At 39.6% G+C, this 24,584-nt stretch overlaps 1 protein-coding gene across 2 annotated transcripts in view; it reads left to right on the top strand.

Annotated features, from left to right (window-relative positions):
* The window catches only part of ACBD6 (acyl-CoA binding domain containing 6), a 32,687-nt gene extending 11,075 nt beyond the window's left edge, over positions 1-21,612 (top strand). The window contains exons 4-8 of one of the 2 annotated variants that reach the window (XM_053470386.1): positions 7,661-7,746; positions 9,424-9,529; positions 11,534-11,623; positions 19,742-19,772; positions 21,406-21,612. In XM_053470386.1, coding sequence (XP_053326361.1) covers positions 7,661-7,746; positions 9,424-9,529; positions 11,534-11,623; positions 19,742-19,772; positions 21,406-21,593 — 501 coding nt within the window. In that variant the 3' untranslated portion in view covers positions 21,594-21,612. Of the gene's footprint in view, positions 1-7,660; positions 7,747-9,423; positions 9,530-11,533; positions 11,624-19,741; positions 19,773-21,402 lie in introns of both variants that reach the window. The other variant, XM_053470385.1, reaches the window with a different exon arrangement.
* Positions 21,613-24,584: the final 2,972 nt, after the last annotated feature.

The following is a 24,584-nucleotide window of genomic DNA, read 5'->3' as shown; positions in this document are numbered from 1 at the left end:
GAGTATAGGATCCTCAAGCTGTTCTGGCAGCTGTCAAAGTTTTACTGTTTTGTGTAATGGTTTCTATTTAAATAAATATGGGGAGAACCATAACCAATTAGACCTTTAAATGAGGCTGTGTTGGGGAAATCACGAAATGCGAAGGACTTGAGAATAATTGTGGACAATAAACTTAGTAACAGTATTCATTGCCAGTCAGTTGTAACTGGTTGTAAGAGCATCGTTAGTTATTACACGTTGACCCAGCGAGAAATCAGATTTTAGAGTTAAAAAGCATTTTGTCCCCTTTTTGAGGCACAAATGGAAATCGCTTCAATGTGGGGGTTTTGCCTTCTGGATTAATATTGGGTTGAACATGGTAGACGTGTACCCCCCCAACCTAAACTATTATATTGCCTTGTAATTCTGGTCATCTTGAATTGTCTTACGAGAAAATAATGTCTAGTGAAATGGGCACTGGCAGCAGATTTTCACACATATATGCTTATGATATAAGAAAGCCTATATAGCCTTTTGCTTCTACAGACACCACAAAATATAGCACAGCTTGTGCTCTTGATATGCAATGGCTCTCTGATCACACTGCTCTTTAATCCAGAAAGTGATCCTGCAAGACACCGAGCCATCTGCTTCTGAATCTGCCCCTCCTCTCCTAGCATTGATACTTCAGTCTTGTTGCCCAAGGGAGCAGTTTGTAAATTAATCTGTTATGGTTGCAGAGGGAGTAAGTTGTCTCTGTATGTTTTGTTAACTGCCCATCTCAGGTTTGTGCACATCATTTCCCTTCTTCCCTGTGGGACGAGTAAAACCTTCTGTGGAAAGTGGGCTGCCTGTGCGAGATTCCCCCCCTCCACCAGACACACACACAAACACACACACACCAACCCTTCCATGTCACAGCATCGTTTTCCTCTGCTGTTTGTAACCCCCCCCCCCCAATCTCTGTCATCTGCCAGAGAAATGCAGGGATTTCGGCCAGGAGAACGCTTCTCCTGGGGGATCCGTTGCTCTCCAACTAATTGAATTATGGGTTTGGTGTCAGCATGGTAGGAATACAAATCAAAGCAGAGAGGGAGGAGGAAAGTACTGACAAAGGCATGGGAGCAGTTAGCCAATGATAGAAGTGGTGGTGTAATATTATTAATAAAACCAAAGTTCTAAGCCATCAAGGTGTCCCTATAACATTCTACAGGTATACTTTCTTCAATGACTTAATTTTCAGCCGTTTCATTCCATAAATAATGGAGTAAGATGATTACTTTATGTAATTTTGTTTTCCTGATTAACGGGGGTTGACTAATTTGGTGTGGATCTAGCCAGCCCCAAAAAATGTTGGTGTCAGCTTTCTTACACAATCGTATCTTTATTTTTGTCATATACTTTAAAGTATACTTTAAAGGTATATCTCTCCTCTCCCTTTTTAAGGTATGCTCCACAATCATAAATTCCGTTAATATAAAACTATATGATCATAATTAAGAGGAATGTCTCGTTCTAATGATAGTAAGGAAATATAACACATATAATAATAATATATGCAACAAATAATAGAAAATGTATTGGTCAATCCAATGTATGACTCAAAATCCGTTTAAAAAAGAATTGGTAAAATAGTGAAAACATTAATCCATTTAATAAGCTAATTAATACATTAAATAGTAAATCACGTTAATTCATACACATTAAACACACAGACTTTGACGCTATACGTCCGCACACTAACACTATACGTACACTCGCATAGACTGTAGCACTGTACATACACAAACAATACAGTACACACAATGACTCCAGCATTATATACACATACAGTGACTCTAACGTTACAGTACACACATACACTTCTCCCCCTTCTCTCTTTTTACCTGCACCCACCTCAGCGCCCCCCAGGCACCAGGAAGCGATGTGTCAAGGTCTGATTGATTAAACCCTTAATGACCAATGATGTGCTGAGCACGTCACAGAAAAATGGCCAGTTACTGACTGATGACGTGCCTGGCACGTCATGGCATTATAAAATTAGAAAGGTATGAAAGGTCACTTTAGTAACTTAAACGGTGTTGTATGATGCCTCAATTTCAAGGTATTCAGCCACAACTAAAACTGCCCCGTTTGGTCCCCTCCCCGGAGCGTCAAAGTCCTCCATATACAATTTGGCGGCGGATGCCTGCTTTAAAAGAATTTAGGAGGGATTACATGACCCCCCTGCTATTTTTTGCACCAGAAGGTATGCTCACCCGAACACATTTCCTGGCACGTGATATACTTACTGGTCGTTGTTGGGCTAACCAGACCAAGCAGCCAGTTTGGTTGCTAGAATCATAGAAATCTCTTTTTAAAGAACATACTCACAAACTACATTAATATCCATTCTTCTTGGGTGTGGGTGTCTGGTACGTTAAACTTCCCTTTAATCGTATATTGGAAACATTGGTATTAAATCTGACTGTAGTGACGTGCATGCACAGGTGCACATACGCTAAATATTACACGATTAGACTTAACCATATGCTAATATTAACTACTGGAATATTACCTGGGTAGGGTCTATCTCTGGTTAGACGGTCACTGTCCCAGATCTGATTACTAGTGGTAGACGTTTCCACGCTCTCATTTACACAAACTGTAGATATCTCTCTGCTTGTACTTGTGGGTTGATAAAATCCCTTTTCCTGTGCTGTCCATTAACAGATTAGAATGCAGTATTTACTGGCATTGAATAAGGTTTATAAGAATCATTATAGGCACTTAAGGAGTTACAGTCCTCCTCGCCTCTCCCTACTTTCCCTATGCTCTTCACATCCAACCTGTGGCTATAATTTTGAGTGTTTATTGCCGAGCTCTTGGCTTCTAATATTCAGGTATGTAAATGAGCAACATGAGCAGACGCACATTTGCATAAAATAACAGCGCCATTTAGCAACATCTGTCACAAGGGATGTCTATGGAGACCGCACAGCTTTATTGTTTTCTTTCCCCTCCCAGGGTTGTGTTGGGCTCTTTAGTCCACACACTATCTTTCTTTATTTGGAAAGTACAAAGAAAGACGAGTAGAAAAGGATAAATGATGATGAGGGTTGTTAACAGCTCCTGTTCAAGGATACACCTTTAGGACGCTGGGAATAAGGTGATCTGTCGTGTTGGGGGTGAGAGGTTGTACAGTAAGAACAGGGTGATTGTTATGTGACAAACACAGAACTAAAGAATTGGTTGATCCTGTTCTGGGAGTCTACAGGAATGACTGGAAATGATGATCCTGCGTAGAATTATCCTTTTATATGAAGTAGCATGTGAATTAATTTCTGATGAATGCTTCACTGACATGAGACGAGAGCATAATGATTTGTTCAATTTTTCCTTAGTAGGCTTCCTGGAATTTTGAAATAGAATGGGGTTTTATTGACTAATGTGTGGGTTTTCAGAAAAGTTGTAATGTCCACTGACAAACTCGTTACATTGTGAAGGCCCCGCCTCAGCAAGTTCCGCAGCAGGCCCTGTAAAATGCATAGTTCAACCAATGATGTGACTTGCAAGAAATCTCAGTGATTAACATTGTATTATAAAATGCCAACTAAGTTCCTCCTGCAACCTTGGCCCTTTATAAACGTGTCTGCCAGATCTTTCTTTAATGAATAAACTCTAGTGAGGTTACGCTGGCATTCAGATCAAATATGACATTGGCTTGATGAATAGGCTCTGGTAAGTCAGTGGCGGTAAGTTTTACCAGCAATGTACATGGCACTGCAGGCAGCGTGTGCAGACATACTCCTTGCCGCCATGTTCTTTGCTAGTGCCTGTTCACCTGACGTTGCTGCTTTTTATATCCTGCTTTCTGAGAATTTACAGTTCTGCATCATTATTTATTACCCTGTCTTCCTGCTGCAGATAGACACTTGAAATATGGCCCTGGCTGTCATTGGTAATGTGTTGTGTGTGTAACATTCAACAATCAACTTCTGCAAGAAGAAAGGAAGCATATTATGAAGTAAAGGCATTGAATAGTTTGCTGTTGACCATGAAGATGCTTTGATGCCTCCCCCCAAAATTACATTGTTTTCCTTAAAATACTAGTTATATATTCCTGATGTGAATAAAAAGTAGAATAATGAGGCACTTTACAACAGATTGTTACATCATGTAGATTTAGTAATTCAAATCCTTGTAAAATTAAAGGGGGCAGTTTAGTGTCCCTGACACCCACACTAAGGAATTGTAAAGTACTACTGCTTTAATATGCGCTCTTCAAATGACATAAAAGCACTTACCTGACGTAGAATGTCCACCCTGCAATTGCCTTCTTCGTCCGTGATGTGAGAAAACGTTAAAGGGACAGCTATCATATTCTGTAAAGTGCATATGATGACTGGGGTATCCCTTTCCATCTGGGTAGTACTTGGTGGGGAGATGGAGGCTTATGAGTGCAATAGGCATGTGTACAGACATAGCAGACTGCGTGACACACACCTGTTGGGCAATCCAGTGTATGCGCACGCTTCAGTATATGTACATATATGTGATGATACATTCGAATGGTGGTTAACGCTTCTGTAGAAGCACACGGTAAGCTCTCGAGGGGGAAGCATCTCAATCTGTTTAGATGCATTTACATCGAATGGTACCCTTCATAAAACTGTCCCTGTTGTTATTTTTTAGGTTTGTATGGATAAAATAAGTATTGTTATAAAAATCCAACAATTCCTTATAGTTTGCATTTGAAATGGTATATCACATTCTAGACATCTATTTCAAGAAGTGGGAGAGAGGAATAATATAGCGGTTACAAATTAAGTGATTGATAACCAGCAATGTATCCTTCCATTTGTCCAGCATGGCATTATTGTAATTGCTTCATGTTGCAGTGGAATGTACCTCTACCTGATTTGTGTTTGTGTGTGTGTATATATATATATATATATATATATATATATATATATATATATGTATATATTTTAATTATGTGAGGCTTAGGAAAATGTAAAAAAAAAAAAAAATTATTAGTAGAATAAAGTCCCTTTAGTTTTAGATTAATGGAATTCTGATCACATGTATTGGTGCGATCACATGCCATTCCCAAAACTGAATCTTATGATGATTGCCTAGCAGCCTTTCTTCACCCGTCTAGTAATTTATTCTCCTTTTTATAAATCTGCGTTAGATTTCTGGCAGTATATAGATATCTGTGGATGAAGCATATGGATTATTGTACGTTAAGCATAAAGAGCCATAGAAGATAACCATTGAACCCATCTAGTGTTATATCAGCAGCTTATAATTAAAACCAGTAGTACTATTGTCCTGACCAGTTATGGTGACTGTGGATGTTTGAGGAGCTGTATGTATTCTAAAATGTGTTTCTGTGCCAGTTGCCGCATATGTTTCTTTATTGTTATTTTGGCTCGTCTGAAAGAGTTAATAATTTGTTGAATTTATCCATAAACTTTTTCCCAATATGTCTGCTACCACCAGTTTTTATTTCCATGAGAAGACGGGCACGTCCGCATTTACTGCAGCCTCTAACAAGCCTCGTAGAGCTGGTTCTGCGTGTACCAAGTCCTGTCACACTCCATTAATGTCTGCTGAGATTCCCAAGCAGGGAGCGAAGGCGGCCAGCTCGTTCAGAGAAATCCGGCAATGCTGAGATTCTTAATTCGCTCTTCCCGCTGCCAAGGTGTGGGGAATGCATCAGATGCAGAGCGCGCCCGTCTCATAACCCTGGATCCAACACGGAGTGCTCCTGCGTTCAACGTTCTCACACCGCCTGTTATATGCGACTCTCTCCTGTTAATAAGTAATACTTTGCGTTAACCTAAACAAATGTCATTTTAGTATTACTAAACTTTCAGGTTACGGAATTGGCAGCTCGATAAGATTATTAGCTTTAGGCAGCATTGATACCCACCACACCGGGAAATCCAGGAAAGATGTTTCCTCTTCTGCAGTCTCTGATTTGTCATGTACCCCAATAAAAATGCCTGGATGTTTAATTCAGTAGTGGGCACATCTTTAACTCTGTTATGGACTGTATGTTTTGCAGTCACCTTATGGTAATGCACTGTGTGTAGGTGGACGCTGTATGTATATATATATATATATATATATATATATATATATATATATATATATATATATATATAATATTACACCCCTAAAGTAGAATGTAGCAAGGAAGCAGCCATTCTGTTTACTGCAGCTTTAAGCAAGAAAATAAATAAAACCCCCTCTTTAAAAGTATGCCATGGGACCTTTTTTGATATTACTCATATTGCTGGGCTGTGATATATAGACCTTTTACCATTAATTCAACTAAAATCTTGTATGAGGGATAGTATAAGGAATACAGATATTTATGGTGTTTTGTACATTTGGCTTCAAAAAGGATCAATATCGTCGTGGAGGAGATTACCTCTTTCTTGAACATATTAAATTTGAAGTGACTGAACGCAGTGAAGTCATTGATTACTGATAGAAGATCAATTTGATTTGTCTACCAGTGGGAGCTGAAAAGTAAAGAAGTTTAGAATATCAGCATCACTGTTGGGAACGTAGTTACAACTTAAAGGGAGAGTACCCTGGTAGAATAAATGTAAAGACCGTTTTCAGCCTATATTTGTGGGAGGGGTCTCGGAGTATTTATACCCCCTTCAGGACCCTCTTCTTTAGGGCGTTTCGTTAGCGCTCTTCCCACCTGCCCCCACCCAATTTCACGCTTTCTGCTCCCTTCAGTCTTTATTCTCTATATTCTCTCGTTCCCATCCCTCTTCCTTCTCCTTTCCCAGAGGTAGACCCATATCAAACCTAACCTACTGGGGGGGGGGCATTTTCGGGGTCTAGGCACATTTCAGACCCACTGGATGTTCACTCATGCTTTACCCCCTACCACAAGTATATTTTAAACCTTACATGTAATGTACATAATAAACAGGAAGAAATGTGGCGTGAAGCCTATATTTCCTAAATTTCCTTTATCTGTACACCTGGAAACCATCACCTTAGGTAGTCAAGTATAACACACAAATATTGCTGCACCGGATCCAGCCAAGATATAGTCCAAAGAATTATGTGATGCCTTCTAATAGCTGGCCATTCCTGTAGTAAGGTGGGGAGTCACATAACCTTTTTCATATGTAAAGCTCAGCATGTGTCGCACGCAGATACATTCAGTGATAGAACGAGAAGGAAAAGTCCAGGAGAGGAGGAGACCTGTGATGTATAGAGAAGCGTTTTCAGGCCTTTATATTCTACGAACAAATCAGAATTTTAATGCATCTTTTCTTGACCATTTTATACATGTTTCCCTCAGTTTCACATGTAATAATTGTTCCCCCTTTCTTAGGGTACTGAAAGAGTATTATGTACAAAAAGTGACCTCTCTAACATTTTGTATAACACCCGCACATATTGGTTAGGGGTTACAGGAGAGCTTCCTAGTCTTTTGAGTGGCAGCACTGTGGGTTGTTATGATTGAATGTTTCTATGTTTGGTTGCTTGTTTGCTGGATTTGTGTCTTTGTATGTATATCTGATCTATGAGATCTCATACGAGGCAGTGCTCATGGCCTGTAGGTTTGTAGACCTGTCAGGACAAGGAAGTATTCTTTCAGTACCACTGGGGTGACTTCTTTATCTTACTGTACTTTAATCCTTTTTTTTTTTTTTTTTAGGAATCTGAGGACAATATTGAGAATCGCAAAACCACGTTTGGAGGTCCGGTGGTCAGCTGTCTTTACCATGCTCAGGAGACCCTCAGGTAGTTAGAGATATTTATCCATTATTTGATATAATCTTCATCAATTCCTAAACCTGTCTTGCACCTTATTCACTGTAATGAACATTGTCTCCATTTTGTTTTGTATTCTGGCTCCTTGATTCTCTTCGTATCACAGGTCTTCGCATACCATTGTGCCACTTGTTCCCCCTCTTCTCTTGCCTGTTAGGCTTTGCAGTAATCTATCAGAATTGAATTAATCCTGCTCACTCGGGCAGCCATCTGTCCTCTCCTCTCCGCTCAGGCCCGACTAGTTCCACCAAGGATGATTGATGGGCTCTGCAATTGATTAGTTGCTCTGCCAGATAAATGGACTGTTTTGGCATGAAGTGTCACAGGTCAGTTTGTGTGGTCAGGCAGTTAGACTATTGCTTTTAAAGAGATGTGCACAGACTCTGATTCCATATGAAGCACAGACATGACATGTTGGTTAGTTAGGTGTTTGCAAACACTGGTGAAGCATCTGTTACAATAAGGCATTGGAATTCTTCAGGTTAATTTCTGTATAAGCAGCAGATGAGCCAGATACCTGCTCGACCTTAGCCTCTAAACACCAGTTCATGGTTTATTGCACAGTTTAGTGCGTTGTTTAAGCCTGTGGCACCAAGATCTTTAAAGTGTGACATCCAAATTCTGATGTATTGATTCCTTACTTATTATACATTCATTTATACCATGCACATTCGCACACATGACACATGTGATTCCTACCACTATACATGTGCACATAGTATGACTGGCAAAACACTGCTGGACGCTCCAAGAGAAGGAAGTTTGAAAGACTGCGTCACTTGTAGCACGTTAGTGAAATCGGACAAACGTTGATGAACATGCACCTGTAGACTGACAAAATGATTAGTCCCAATTTTGTTTAAAAAGCAGGCTTGCGGAGCGTGTTGGCACAGCGTCTGTATGCTTCCTTTACAACTTGGCAAATGCAGGCCAAGTGTGTGCCTCGCTATCCCCTAAGGTACCATTGCTCCCCACCACAATGTGTTCAGCGCTGAGCTCACACAGCCATAGAGCAGCTCAGCTGGTGTGAATAATTGCATGAGCGCAGGGTATGTGTAAGCTGCACACCTCAGGGATTGCAGCCCCCCTCTGCCCGTTCTACCCCATTCTTATGAAAATGATCCCTCTCGCACCGCTGCCTAATAACACTTAGCAATTAAAAGCTCAGTGCACGACGGAGGGCTGCGGACGCTGCTCTTAATGAGCTTTTGCTGCTCCTGGCCCCTTAGTGCCATTGCTCATCGGCTGATTAAAGACTGAAAATAATTACAGGTGAAGTGACTAGCTCCCAGGAGGATGAAGTTGTTTTAGGGCCTTCACTTCTCTTTTGCATTTTCAGTCCTCTTGCCATTGCAAGGTCCAAGCTCCAGTCGATCTCAACTCAGGAAATGTTTTGTTTGTATTCTTATATTGGGGGGTATTTTTTCTCTTTTTTTTTTTTTTTTTCTTTTTTTTTTCCACGATGGTATAGATTTAGATAAGGCAGAGTTTCATTGTGAGTAAATTGACTTTAAATGTCTAAGTTGTTTGTTTCTCTTTCATCCATTTGCTTCTTACTCATCATTAATGTTCTTGCAGTTTACAGAAAGGTGGCCACTTAATCGGGTATGCCATGTGTATTTGTGTGAACAATCTCTCTTTCTTTAGGGAGGAAGATAAGGACATATTTGATTACTGCAGAGAAAATGATGTCACTCGTGTATCAACCTCTTTGGCTTCTGGGGCTGTTGATGTGTCTATGAAGGATGACGAGGTGGGTACTACTACCTTATCAAATGCATTCATTGTCTTGGACCCTATTTAAATGGTTTGCTCTTACTCTTTCTTAACGTGTCCCTACAATCTAATGCCTGTCTGCCTGGTTTGTGAAGACTTTTGGAGACCCTCGGGTCTGATCAGGGACAGCACTGGTTCAATGTAAGTTTTGCTGATGTCCCTTGACACATTGAAGTTGTCTGTGTGGTTTAGGACACTACTTTATACTCCATACATAGCTGCACACAGCACAAGTTGGTCAATGCAGGTACCAGCTACAGTTTACACACCCCTGTTAAAATTGGGGTAGGTTGGCAAGACGGAAGCCTTTTCTTACAAACAAAAACATCCAAGCTCGGCTGAAGTTTGCAAAAAAAAAACATCAAGTCCCCCAAAAGAACGTGGGAAAATGTTATGATCTGACGAAACAAAGGTTGAACTTTTTGGCCATAATTCCAAAAGGTATGTTTGGCAAAAAAACACACTGCACATCACCCAAAGAACACCATACCCACAGTGAAGCCTGCTGGTGGCAGCATCATGCTTTGGGGCTGTTTTTCTTCAGCTGGAACCGGGGCCTTAGGGTGGAGGGAATTATGAACAGTTCCAAATACCAGGCAATTTTGGCACAAAACCTTCAGGCATTCGTTAGGAAGCTGAAGGTGAAGAGGAAGTTCACCTTTCAGCATGACAATGACCCAAAGCACTCATCCAAATCCACAAAAGCATGGCTTTACCAGAAGAAGATTCATGTTTTGGAATGGCCCAGCCAGAGCCCAGACCTGAATCCAAATGAACATCTGTGGAGTGATGTGAAGAGGGCTGTGCACAGGAGATGTCCTCACAATCTGACAGATTTGGAGCGCTTTTGCAAAGAAGAGCAGGCATATATTGCCACGTCAAGATGTGCCATGCTACTAGACTCCTGCTCAAAAAGTCTGATTGCTGTAATAAAATCAAAAGGTGCTTCAATAAAGTATTAGTTTAAGGGTGTGCACACTTATGCAACCAGGTTATTGTGAGGCCCCCCCCTCAAAGATTTCATCTTGTTTTGCAATGTAATCGTTCATATTATAGGCCACATTAAAGGTGGAAAAAGTTCTGACATGATTTATCTTTGTCTCATTCTTTAACATCACAAGAACCTGGCATTTTAACAGGGGTGTGTATACTTTTTATATCCGCTGTGCTGCTCTCAAAGATATGTAAGAAGGTAGCAGGCATAAATACATGAGAGAGACGATCTTGACAACAAATTTAGAAGAAAAAAAAAAGTGATAAACCTTGTCTTTATTTGTATGTCTTTGCCTAGAATTTGGCAGTTTTGCACTTTTGTGAATGCCTATATTTCACACTAATTAGTGCAGCCTGCACCAAGGCTGTATGCTCCGGAGCTCTTGGCTTGAACATTCCAAGTGCCTCCCGCTGTACTTTTGTCAGCATGTTCAAGTGGAGACGTAATTAACAATTCTTAGCCTGAGACACAGGGAATTAATGTATGCAGAGAGGGGACATTGCTCTCACAGCTGGTATAAGGCTAACAGATTTTTCAGCAATGAGATCTTGGCTATGATGCCTTGTGTCTGACCATAACCTCATTCCTCTGTCACTAATGCCACAGCATTGATCAACAAGTGTCCACGTATTAAAAGATAAGCTCCTAGAACCTGCTTGCACTTGCTGCAAAGTTCTTTAATGTTAAAATACATTCAGTGTCTTTCTGAGCAGTTAATTGGCTGTCATATCCAAATCCATTTTTACAATTGTTTAGCAATAGTTGATTGGTCAGGATCAGGTTGATTTTATGTGAACTGGTGCATGCAGCGCTCAGTATGTGGAAGCCATACAGTGTATATGTGTATTTCTATATGTATATCTTAATGCTCATTTGAATGGGAAACACATTATATTGTACTCTGCACTATTTAATTTCTCTGAAGATGGTGTAAAACTCCTTTATAGACAGCCTGGAACCCATTGTCATCTACTTGTGTTTTTTTAGGGTCGAAGCCTTCTTCACTGGGCTTGTGACAGAGGCCATGCTGAGCTAGTGTCACTACTCCTGTTCCATAATGCTCACATCAACATGCAGGTAAGGAGGACAGCAGATCCGTCTAAGCCCTAACACCATTCAACATGGTCAGCTGAGGGAAAATGACAGATAGGACAAATACCTTGTCCAGTGCTTTGTCTGTAAAGTATGATGCCGTTTTAAAGTATTGCAGTACTGGATTTAGTCATCTTATATGTGAGGATTTTAAAGAAATGGTCCTGTCTGTTCTTTTCACTAATTTAATTACTGGGAAAAATGGAGTCCCAGTAGTTTTCCTGTGTTCTGCAAATGCCTGTTGCTGTTACCAGAGTTTACTTCACTTTTAGGTAAAAAGGGATAGCACTTTGCATGAAGCCTGTTATCCTGTTTGGAATCTTATGGCCAAATTATGTCCACTTTGTCATGTAGAATTTGTGTCCTTTACTGATCATTATGTGTTGGATATTTTTTGAAGGAATTAAGCAACAGACCTGTAATTTATTCATGTCTTGTATAAAATGAATGTTACAGGAGGAGCACTAATAGAAAGTAAGAAAATTGTGTTCAGAAAATGGCATGCCTCAGGATGGAGGGGACCAAAACTTAAGGTGGACATTGGCTGGGGTGTACAGCTGGTGGATGCTCTCAGAGGAAGACAAACCAGATAATAAATAGCAGATCGCATATCTCCGCTGGGAGAGATTCTCACAAACAACATTATTATTGAACGTTCAATCCATTGCCAAATCCATCTCATTACTGACAACAACCTCCGGACGAGACGTCCTTTGCTGTGAGAGACCTCCAGCCTTTACTAGAGAATGGCTTCTAGAGTTTTATTTAAACCAAGGGTGTTTCATGTGTCTGCTGTTTAAAAATAACGAAATGTGCTGCATTATGAGACACGTCAGGCCAAACAATAAGAAACTGCCATAGTGGTAAATTAACATAATTATTTTAAATTTATTTAGACACTGCAGTTTTGTGTCTCTCGTGGCTTGTATAAAATAAGGGATCTGTATTACTGTACCATATGAAGGTGGCTGGCATCAACATGTTTAAATGCGTTTGTGCCCCCAACATTGTCTTTTTTTTTTTTTTTCTTGTTTCAATAGTTTTTCTACTCTTTGCTTTTAATTTTGTAATTACAAAGTATGTCTAGTAATGGAAAGCTAAATGTTTAAACTAAGTATTAGTAGGGTGACACACATACACACACACTACCAGTTGGTATATAATTTTAGACAAGCAAGTGATGTCATAACGGTCAGGTAAATTGGTATTGGCAGAGTGCGTGACTGATGCCACATGCTGTCTATCAGTCAGGATCCAAGTCTGTTCTTAAGACTGGCTAATGTTCATGGCGGGAGGGGTGAGGGATTCTTGGTAACGGTAATGAGTGCAGGCAGAGTAAGCCACGAGGTCAGAACTCCGGCTATATTGGATTCAGATTCATAAGTTAATTGAGGGCAGAATCCCCCCACCCTTTACTGCTCTCACCACAGATCAATAACCATAAATATCTCTCCCGAGGGACACTACTCCACCTCCCATCTCTATACCTTCCCACTGTGCAGTCCGGCTGGGCCAGGCCTGCAGGTAGGAGGCAAGCCGCGGCCCGCTGATCACTACAGTATAGTTCCTGGGACAGCGCTACAGCTTATATCAGGTGTTTATCTGTAATGCAAACAGGTGCTGTCAGTGTAGCGAAACTTGTGTATAGGGGCAAAGCAAGCTATTCTATCTCTCAGAAGGGGAGAGGTGAGTGCAGCCGTGGCCAGAATGTGTAACTTGTGTGCCTTTAATCTCTACAGAAGGCGTGAAATTGCGTGAGTTAAAGGAACATGGGCCTGCTATGTGATTTGGGTGGGTTGAAGGACACCCTGGGATTAGTGTGCTTAGGCATGTTTCTGCTTCCTCCCTGATTGGCAAGGTTACTGCTGAGAGACTGCAGCTTTCCCAGCTGATTTGATTAGACCTCCGGCTTTATCCCTGCTCTCCCCCCTCTCTCCTCCTCCCAGCACCTTCTGATCCTTTTAGCACAGACCCTCACTCCAATAACCATTGCAGCTTCTTATGCTCTCCTTTCTTCAAGCTCAATTCTGACATTTTACCAGGAAGATTATGAAACCCTCAGAGAGGATTAGCAGATGATGGCAAAACATGCGCCGTGACACTCCTTGCAAATGTCTTAAAACCCACAGCTTCTCTTTTTTTTATTTTATTACACTTGGTCCCACGGGAGGCAAATATCCACTAGATACAGCACACTAATGGCACTGTAATTCTAAATGTGTGCTTTTTGCAACCGTTTCCATAAACCAGTCTCAGTAACCGGAATCTAGGACCTGTATGCTGGTCCTTGCAAACACTTCTTACAGATATGGGAGATTGAGCTACTTTGACTTTCCGAAGCTTATGATTCCAAGGGCTGACAATTGCCAATCGATGCGGCAGCATAATGCTATCTCTGCAATCCTCCATATTATTAATCTGTGAGAGCAGTTTACTGGAATGTCCAGTCAACACAAATATCCCTTAATACATAGGTATAAGCTAATCAGCATATGTACATGGAGTTAAAACACAGGCCACCATATAGGAAACTTGGTTACAAGAATGCACTTTCATTTACTTGTGACATGGAAGTGTAATGGTCTAATGACTGTCCACTGTGCTTAAAGTGGGAAAGTCACAGTAAAATGTGCCGTGTAAAATGTGCCGTTCTTTACATAGAAAGAAGAGACTGAGGCTGGTAGATCTAATGTAAAGGAAGGGAAAAAATCAATAGTTCCTTGATGGGGTATCCATCATTGGCAAGTGACATTTTCATAATATGTGAAATTTCACCTGTATGCTGTGCTATTCACTTTGCTAACGAATGAGTAGGTGAAAACTTATCTTAACCAGAATATTAGAAAAAAAATTGACAATTATATTATGTGTATATATATATATATATATATATATATATATATGTATATACACATATATACACACACACACACACTGTTTTTGTGCAAATATAAGACGAGGCTTTTTTTTTCAGACAAAAAATACTCCTCGTCTTATATTCAAGGTGGTCTTATCAGACCTAAATAGAGGTCTGACTATAAGACTAACATCCAGATACCTTGGATCCTCCTCTCTGGTAGCTGGGGAACGTCTGCGCGATGCACGCAGACAACCTCCACTTCTGCCCAGCACTTCCGCTGGTGCTTCAATGATGGAGCACGGCGTTCAGATAGCAGCGGAGGTTGTCTACGTGCATCGCACAGACGTCCACCGGCTGCCTCCACTAGACACCAGGGAGTCTGAAGCACGAGGGATAAGTCTTGGGATGCACTGGTTAGTCTGGGGGGCAGAGTAGCATATAAGGGCTACCTATATTCTCTATTAGATTGAATTCTGGACTTTGACTAGACCATTCCAAGACATTTTAAATGTTTTCCCTTAAACCTCCGAGTCTTGCTTTAGCAGTATGCTTAAGGTCATTGTCCTGCTGCAAGGTGAACCTTCATCCTGGTCTCAAATCAATGGAACACTGAAACAAGCTTCCCTCAAAAATGTCCCTGTATTTAGCGCCATCAATCATGCCTTCAATCCTGACCAGTTTCCCAGTCCTTGCCAATGAAAAACATCTCCACAGCACGATGCTGCCACCGCCATTCTTCACTGTAGGGATGGTGTTCTCGGGGTGAGAGATGTTGGGTTTGCGCCAGACATAGTGTTTCCCTTGATAAGACTAAAATAGAGCTTTTTGGTTATCTGACCAGAGTACCATCTTCCATCTGTTTGGAGAGTCTCCCACATGCCTTTTGGCAAACGGCAAACATGTTTGCTTATTTGTTCTTTAAGCAATGGCCCAGCTCTGGGCTTAAAGTGGGACTATGGACAGATACTCCAATCTCTGCTGTCTTTGGTCTCTTTGTTGCCTTTCTGATTAATACCCTGCTTGCCTTTAGTTAATTATGTGACTTCCAAAGGTAATTGGTTGCATCAGATCTTATTTAGGGGCTTCATAGCAAAGTGGTTGAATACATATACATGCACCACTTTAGATTTTTTTTTTTTTTTTTTAGAAAAAGTTATTTTCTTCGTTTCACTTCCCCCAATAAAAATCTGTTAAAATCCAGGTCGTAATGCAACAAAAATGCCAAGAGGAGGGAATGCTTTTGCAAGGCACTGTATCTCTCCATCTTGTACTGTAACATATGTTTACATGATATTTGGTCTCCATCCTACTTAGAGACATATAGTGATGTAACATTTGTGGGTGGAGTTTAAACAACATATTTCTCAAATACATTTATGAACTTCTACTGTGTCTACTTTTTAATGCTTCTAACTAGACAGCCAGTTAGGAAAGGGGATACCACTTGCGTACAAAAAGTGCAAGTAAATCTTAAATTTGTGTATGTAAGTATTGGATTATAATTCTTTGCACAACATATAGTTGGCTTTCTGTGCTCTGCTAATGAGCTTATACTTTGATTTTGGATGATAAGAGTATTTCATCTCTTCTTGTAGAGATTTCACTGTCTGGCTGTTCTGGATAGTAGGGCGTTGTTTGGACTCTAAATACAGAGCCAGTGAATGTCACCAAAGGGTTAGCAGAAAGAAAGCAGCCACCTTGGGGCTTCCTGTAGTATTCAATGTGTCAGGGGGGCTGCACACTCTCTCTCTCTCTGGCTGTGGGGGTGTAATGGAGCAGCTTTTGAAATGTCTTTGTAATAGGATAAACGCAATGCTTTACTTCTGTATGGTAAATGGTCGCAATCCAATTTCAGTGATTCTATCAGCAAAGGCTGTACACTCTGTAGCCACAGGATGAAAGTTATTCTCTACTTGACCCCTCCACCTGCTGCAAACCCTACCGGGGTGTAGAGCATCATCTACTTAGTACTTCGCTATGTAAGCTAAACATCAGCCTTTCATGACACTGTATCTTCTCGTCGCGTCCCCTGTACCCCCAGCCAATTCATTTTTTGTTTGGCTCAGAGATCGGCATCATTCCCCAATAACCTCACCGAACATGCTACATAATCTCACTGCTAATATACCAGCCGTAATAGGCCTCCCTGCCTTTCTCCAAGCTTTGCTAATCCTTTGCGCACCCTTCATGTCCTCCACCCCATGGTGCTCCCTCCTCTGATATGGCACAGCCGGTCCTGAGCTGCGATTGTGCTGGCTTTATGCTTCAGATTATACAAAGCAGATTAACCCTTCTAAACCCCTTAGATTTTAATTATTTCTGTATGTATTTATAAAAGCTGCAGTCTGCTGTCCGCGCAACCCACCTGGCCTCTTCCTCCCAAACCCCCACTAAGTGTCCTGGATTTAGACAGCAGATTTAAGTGGTTTGTGGGATCTCAATGTATAGAGGAAGAGCCGTGTCCTTAATTCAGTTTTACACTTTTCATGTTACTTTAACCCTTTGTATATACACTATAACCTTTGACAACAATGGGGATTAACACAACCTTTTGTTGCTTTGACTGTTTTCATAATTTCTAGTTATTCTATCCCCTAAAGATTTTGCTGAAATGCCAGTAGCGTATTGTTTCTATGTGGTTTTCCTTAAAATCTGTAGCATCTCCGTGTTTTTAAACTTCCTTACTAATACGTCTGGACAAAATAATGGTTATGCAGTCAGAAGATACATTTCCAATTCCCCCAAATCCTTTTTATCCATCAAAGTTATAAGCCCTACTAATGATCTCTCCTTGTCTGTAGAGTCGTCCCATACAATTCATCTCTTAGCAGAGCAGTTATTGATGTTATATGAAAAATGTAATATTATTTTTCCCCAAGACTCTTAAAATTTGTTTCTCTTGTGGTTTCTGCCTTAATGACCATTTCAGATGAACGTTTAATGTCCGTAATGTTTTGTGTTTCAAAAATAAATAAATAACATTGTCTTGTAATATCTACTGGAATTGTGTATCGGAAATACTGACTTATAAAAGTCTGAAAGTTTTGGCAATTATTAACTGTTAAATCACGCTTCTAACACATCTTGCTTTTGAAGACCTGTTCTGGCTGCTGTTTTCTGTTTAACTTGGAACTCCTTCACCTTTTTGTGGCCTGATATGCACTATATGTAGCCCTCTTTTTATATGTCACTATATGAAGTGTTCATCTTCTGTTGCTTAATTAATGGTCATTCCGTGTTTTCTTATCGTTGTATGACTATACTACATCATACGCTCTTTTTGCAAGTTTCTGTAGAGCCTTCTGGTGCTTGATCTAGTTCAAACAACTCATTTGGAGGCAACCTCATGAACACAGGATGTGATTTAGTCATAGGTGATGTCATAGGTGATGTCATAGGTGATGTCATAGGTGATGAGGTTCCTGAAATAAGAGGATAAGATAACCTATTAAGGAATGTTTATTATTAGATTTAGTATGTTTTATATAGCTTTGTAGTAAAAGGTCTTTGCTTTTCAGGTTTTTTATTTTATTTTGTTTTTAGATTTTTGTTTCCTCACTTTTAAGTCCATTTGCTTAACTGTGAGCTGGCCATCACCAGAGGTAAAGGGTTAATTCAGAAGACCGTCCAAGACATTTGTTACCTCCAGTGATCCCATCAGGCACACGCTATTCATCTGTTGGGAGTTAAGATGTTAATCCAATCAGGCGCGTGTGGCCGGCATCAGATGCTAGGCTGTTCAAGGGCCAGTATCCCCCCCCCCCCCATCATCTGTCCCTCTCTCCCTCTGTCAGGTGGGATTGTGAAGCACTCTGTAGATTTGTGTATCTCTTGTATTCATTACCCTCCACATTCAGCCTCCTGGGACAAAACCTCTTAAGAACACTTGAGCTGACTTTTAACCAGTTCATTTCCACAGTCCCTACCTTCCACGTGTATTTGAACGTCTCGAATTCCTCAGTGATTGTGGACACAGATACTTTAAAATGTGTAAATATGAGGACATTAGATCATCATAATATGTTGTGTTTTAATATTTTTTGTAACATTTGTTGTAGGGAGTCAAACCCATACTACATATAAGTATTAATAGCATGGACATTCATGTGAATACAGTGTGAATAGTTTAAGGATATATATGGGGCAAAGTGGTAAATGTGCAGCAATAACCATGGAAACAGAATGGAATGCTCCAGTTGATTCCCGTACCTTAACCATTTACCACCTGAATTCCTCTTATAATTAACTCCCAGAGTATCCAACTATTGCCAATGATCTGGTCTTACAAAAATATAGGACCTTATTCAGCTAAAGACGCATACACATGCAATTTTACTGGCAATCTGTGTGTTCTGACACACGGTATTAGTGCAAGATTTATTCAGTGCCAATATTTTCTCTAATATCTTGGCCTGGTCAGCCTTATGTGTTCCTGTACAGCCAGTTTACAGAAGGTGGCCATGCTTTGTCATTTATTGACTTACTAATGCCTGGCCATCCTGATGATTCATTCCCCACCATCCATGTAAAAAAAAAAGAAGCTAAACGGGGTAATAATTGATGTGGTAACAGAGCTGCACCCATTCTTTAGCTAATAGTTCTCTAATTAATTATTTGACAATTTTTGTGTTTTGTTTTTTTGGACACTTTTCATCCAATAAGATTTGACATTTTCTTCATGTGTTCAATTACAAATCTCCTCTGTGTTGTGTTTTACACCTACACAAATTACCTAATTACTTGACCCTTTATTTAGTATTGGAAGTAAATGGTATGTTTGTTTTTTTTTTCTTTTTCTTCAATGAATTCTCCCACCAACATGAAATACTTCTCTCCAAAACAATGAAAGAAAACCACACACAAAAAAGCTTAAAATGAATGAGTGGACTGATCACAGTAACTTAATGTATTCGGAACATATTAGCCAAAGGGGTAACTTATACATGTGGGTAGGGCACACTTTAAATTTATTTTTATTAACATGTTATAATTATGAGATCAATGTTATAAAAAATAAAAACAACCATCTGACCCAAGAAGAACCAGTCGATGGCAACACACATGAATCGCATCGCCCGTTTAAAGGCATATATAGCATCATAATGGATTTAGCGTGACCCAAAAATCATTAAAGACAAGGGGTTAATGTATATAATGCGTTTCTGTTAACAAGACTTGTACACTTTGAATGATAAGGGGCTATATTTGTACAATATTCATTATAGTAATATTTTCTCTTCTAGGATTTTGAAGGGCAAACACCTCTGCATTATGGTAAGTTATGTGTGTGTGTGTGTATGTGTATATATATATATATATATATATATATATATATATATATATATATATATATATATATATATATATATATATATATATATATATTTCTCCATTGTCTCCATATAGAAAAGAAATATTTTAGTAATTGTAAAATGTAGTCCTGTATTGTGTTGTAACTGTTAGACATATTAGGTTTTGTAACTATATATACTTATAGAGTAGTGATATACAGTGATGAGTTGTTGGGGGGGTGAGCAGAATTTGATTTGATAATATATTGGCGGATCCTGAGCACTCACTGGGGGGTCTGTGCAAACCGTTAACACCATGACCTAATGCACAGAAATTGTAGTCTATCTCTCTGGACTACCCCAAGCAGCATTTGCATGTCCTAAAGATCTTTATTATGATGCACTTTGCTTGGGTGTTCTTCTCACATGAGTTATATGCCCCAGGACAGCTCCGGGTAATATCAGGGGTCAAGCAACCCATAAAACTGCTGTAAATCCATCTTTCTCCCTGCCAGCCAAGGTCGTCCAACCGTTCTCCTCCCTGAGACCCCCTCTATTCTTCAGTTTCCCAGAGAAAGAGAAATATAGAGAGAAAAAATCAGGGGCTATTGAAGCTTCCCAGTGGAAATCAGATCTCTCTCTTTCAATCCTTGCTTCCCTGGAAGAGGCCGAGCTTGGGCTGGTACCCATCTGGTGCAGGGGAGGTGGGAGAAAATACATCTCTCCTGTCATCACTTTATGGCAAACAAATGTAATCTTTGTTTTGAAGTGGCTGGCTTGCTTAGGTGAAACATAATTACTTACCAAAAATATTTGAAATAATATTTAAAAACCTGCGAGTAGAGCAGAGTAGAGTATGCAGTGTGTCTCCTTTCTTCATCTATAGCTGTTCTGATAAGGAGGAATATGGATTTGGAGTGGTTTAGATTATATATGTCCCTATTGTAGAATAAAATAACGGTTGTACATTTAAAACCTCAATGGTGAGAAAAGTAAAATGAAAATCAGGAACCCCTTTTTCTTGCTTATTATTTTTTATGCTTTTAAATGAGGTTTAATATTAAATGAGTGATTGGAATATTAAACAATAACAAAAAATGTATATAAGGGCTAAATCTGCTTACCCTATTCGAATGGAACATTTTGTTTTTCTTATCCACTCATATAAAATTTGCGTAATCTAATGCAATATCAGTATAACGGTTACGTTTAAAACCATGCAGTACCCATACGTTAAAGCAGTTTGCACGTTTTGATAAGGAATTTGTTTCCAACCCGATCCATTTTACATTCCCTTCATATTAATCATTGAGAAGGTGGAAAAATAATTTTGTCATTTTATATCATTTTCTGTAATATGTGAGGGAAAACATGATTTATAACTGATTATTTGCTATATTGTTTTTATTATACAGTTAAAATTCTTGCCAACTACCACCACATGATGCTTCAGTAAACTAAGGCTTCCGTCTCATTTAAATGTCCTCATTGTCTTAACATCACAAATAAACACATTTTACTGCAGAATGATTTATTTAAGATTCTAACAACATTAATGTGACTCGTGTCTGTAGGGTGGGCTGTCCACTAATAAATCTTTTTCCGTCCTGCAGCAGCTGCCTGCGAGTTCCCGGATATTGTAGATCTTCTCCTTGACCATGGTGCTGACCCTTGCCTTGTAGACAACGACGGTTTTCAGCCACATGAGGCAACAGACAGCAAGGAAATCTCTAACATGCTACAACAACACACTTCCTACGGGGAACACGACAAACCCCCAAGCCTTTCAAAAGCCCCCAAATAAAGCTCATCCTGCAAATTCAGTTAAAGCCTCTTCTGGTGATTTTGTTTGCCCCACGTTTTAATGCAGTGTGGAAGAACAAGTGTTGTATTGTCACCAAATGTTTCACTCTTTGTAATAACAGCTCTTTGTAATATTACAGCACTGCACTAGAGTTCTCTCTTATAATGCCCCTTAATTCATTGTTGTCCAACTGGAGACCCGTGTCCTCCACAAAATGTTTTTACTGTGGTCCTCAAACAACTTGAAAAGCCTTTGTTTCCTTGCATTAAATGAACCAAACACTCTAAGTAATAATGTGGACCTACACAGCCCTAGCAGGTATGGCAACACTGCTTTGTCATCTAAGCTGCTAAACTTTTAGGCAAGTGTATTGATTTCCAATGCAAACTCTTTATTTGAAACACTTTATTTGAAAGTGAGATCTTGTAGAATAACACTTGGTTTTCCTCATGGCATGGTGTTTCCCCCTAAATCGTATAGTAATTAGTGATTGTATGTAATTGAGCTATTCTCTTTTAGGATACTAAGATTGCAGCTGTCTCTTTACCTACTTGGTATTATATGTTAGTCCATTAAAGATATTAAAACTCGTAAAGTTATTTTCTTTCTCCAACTTGTATGCCAGTATATGCCTCTAATGCAAAGATGAGGCACAATTCTAACATCTATGTAACTAAAAGGGTAATAAAACCTACACGTACCACAGGAAAACTTGCTTTTAGTACTAAGGGCACCTATTTAGAAAAATAAACGGGCATTGGAAACAAAGTTCTTATCCTATATGAAACGTATAATCAGAATATATTGTTACCCTGTATAAGCTTTGTATGGACGCCTGGACGGTGTAATTTTTGGCATCAGGTCATGAGAAAGACTTTATGGAATTGGAAAGGGTTTGAAAATGAACAACAATTTTACCTTAAGGATTGAAAAACAATCCAGCTATAGGCATCTTCAACAAGACAAAGATTTTGACAGCCTAGGAAGGATTTGCCATATAGTGGTGTTTCCTATTGAGAAATGCATGTCTCATTTCTTCGCTGGGGATGAAAGTGTTAACCTGTATTTCACTTTACGACTATCCGAGCCCTCGAGATACTGCAATATAATCTGCTTTACAATACAGCTTTCTGCGCTCGGATCCACACTCTGACACGCGCACATGCTCCGCTCTAATCCCTGTTCTTACCCTTAACTACCGCTAACCAAAGTGCTTAATGCACAATTTAAGCTGGATCCACTCTAAAAACACTTTAATTGAGAAGCATTAAATGTTAAAATGATTAAAAAAAGACGATATAAATAAAGCCTACGGATAGCCTGCAACCAGCAGATGTAGCCATAGATTGGGGAGAGAGGGGAGGGGTATTGAGTTTTGAAGCCGGCCGGCGGTGTATAAGACTCCAAATGTTTCAGCTGGCCCGGCTCCTCTGTGCTAAAGCCCGTGCCTCTGTGCCTGGGTTTGGGATCCATTTCTTCTCAGATTGGAAACTGTTCCCATAGTCCCATAATGTAAATAGATGACGTCCCTCTCCATGTGTACTGAGGTCCCCACACCACTGGATTGGTAGTATGAGAAATGTCTGCCAAAGAAAAGTCTGTATTTACTGTTTTATTCTCATTTAGGCATTCTGATTGTCGTTTGCCACAAGTGTGCACTGGAAGACCAAATCCCAATGAGGCTTTTTGTTTGAGAATTGTGCTTTTTGGTAAACGTTCTGGTACATAAACTGGTCAAGTTCGAGCACGTTCCAAGTGGTAGGAAGGCATCGGCACCCTAGTTGTAAGTCAGTGGATGCTCTGCCATTCGGCTGTGTACTTGTCTTAATTAGAATGCATACCGATCATGGATGATGTGAGGGAATTAAGCATCAAAAAGACAGGGCAGTCTCCTTTTCATTATGGTAGCCAGAGGTGTTTTTAATCTCTTTACACATAACGCAGGAGCTGTGTATTTAAGTGGTCTTTTCACCATTGCATATAATGTTCCAATCAGCAGAACCATTCCATTGGTTACCATGGTGACATGACAACTTTTAAAGAGCAGTACCAGAAGTCACCTTTATACATAACCCACTCAGATACGCTAGACACACTTCGGTGACCATAATATTAAAATTTGTTTACATTCATAAAATATATCGTCTGAAGACAAGCCTTTTACGCATGTTAATAAAACATATTAAATCCATAAAAGACTAAAAAGTAAAAAAAAAAAAAAAAAATACATTCCCCTACCTTTATTCTTATGGAATTATGTTCCTTAATTAAATAAGCATTTAAAATGTATCGTGAAAGTGTTTTAGTTGTTACATTTTTCTTCCTTTAACGGCAATTTATTCCCCTTCTCATCTGCTTTAAATAAAGAAACCATTAGCTGTATAATTAAAAATGCTGTCATCTTAGAGCCTGCAACACACCATAATTTGTTCATTAACTGACTTTGGCTGTAAGGCAGAAGTAAAATCTATATATGCTCAGGGAGACATCTTCAATATATCGCAAGATTCAGTTTGGACAGTGGAACTGAGAAGAAGACAAAGTTTTATTTACACAGATTTAGTGTGTGATGTTAGTGACACACATTGGCTTTTTCAGACACATGGCAATAAATACAGAATATCACAAGACTTTCACTTCAAGGACTGTACAGTATATACATGGCGAGGAAAGGCGACTCTTTGTGCAAACTCAGGGCTCTTGGCGTGAGGACAGTTGAGAAGACAGATTATCTTAGTGCGCGTGTATGGCATTGAATTCCACTCCACTTTTCTTTCTTTCTTTTTTTTTAAGAGAAATGTTTTGTAGAGAAAGCTGCTAAACCATACAAAAAAAGCATGAAAATGTAAATAAATGAAACCCCTAAATTGGTTTACCTTTCATAGATCTGGTGCTTAAGGTATTAAAGTGTAGGGAACTGGAGGCAGTAAGGATCAGCACTGTGCAGACTAAATGTGTGATGGTACAGGATGACATTGGTGCAAAGTGGAG

The sequence above is a fragment of the Spea bombifrons genome, chromosome 6 (genome assembly GCF_027358695.1).
Source record: "Spea bombifrons isolate aSpeBom1 chromosome 6, aSpeBom1.2.pri, whole genome shotgun sequence".
Lineage (NCBI taxonomy): Eukaryota > Metazoa > Chordata > Amphibia > Anura > Pelobatidae > Spea > Spea bombifrons.
The sequence above is the reverse complement of the archived record's forward strand: the minus strand, read 5'-3'. Positions and strand labels throughout refer to the sequence as shown.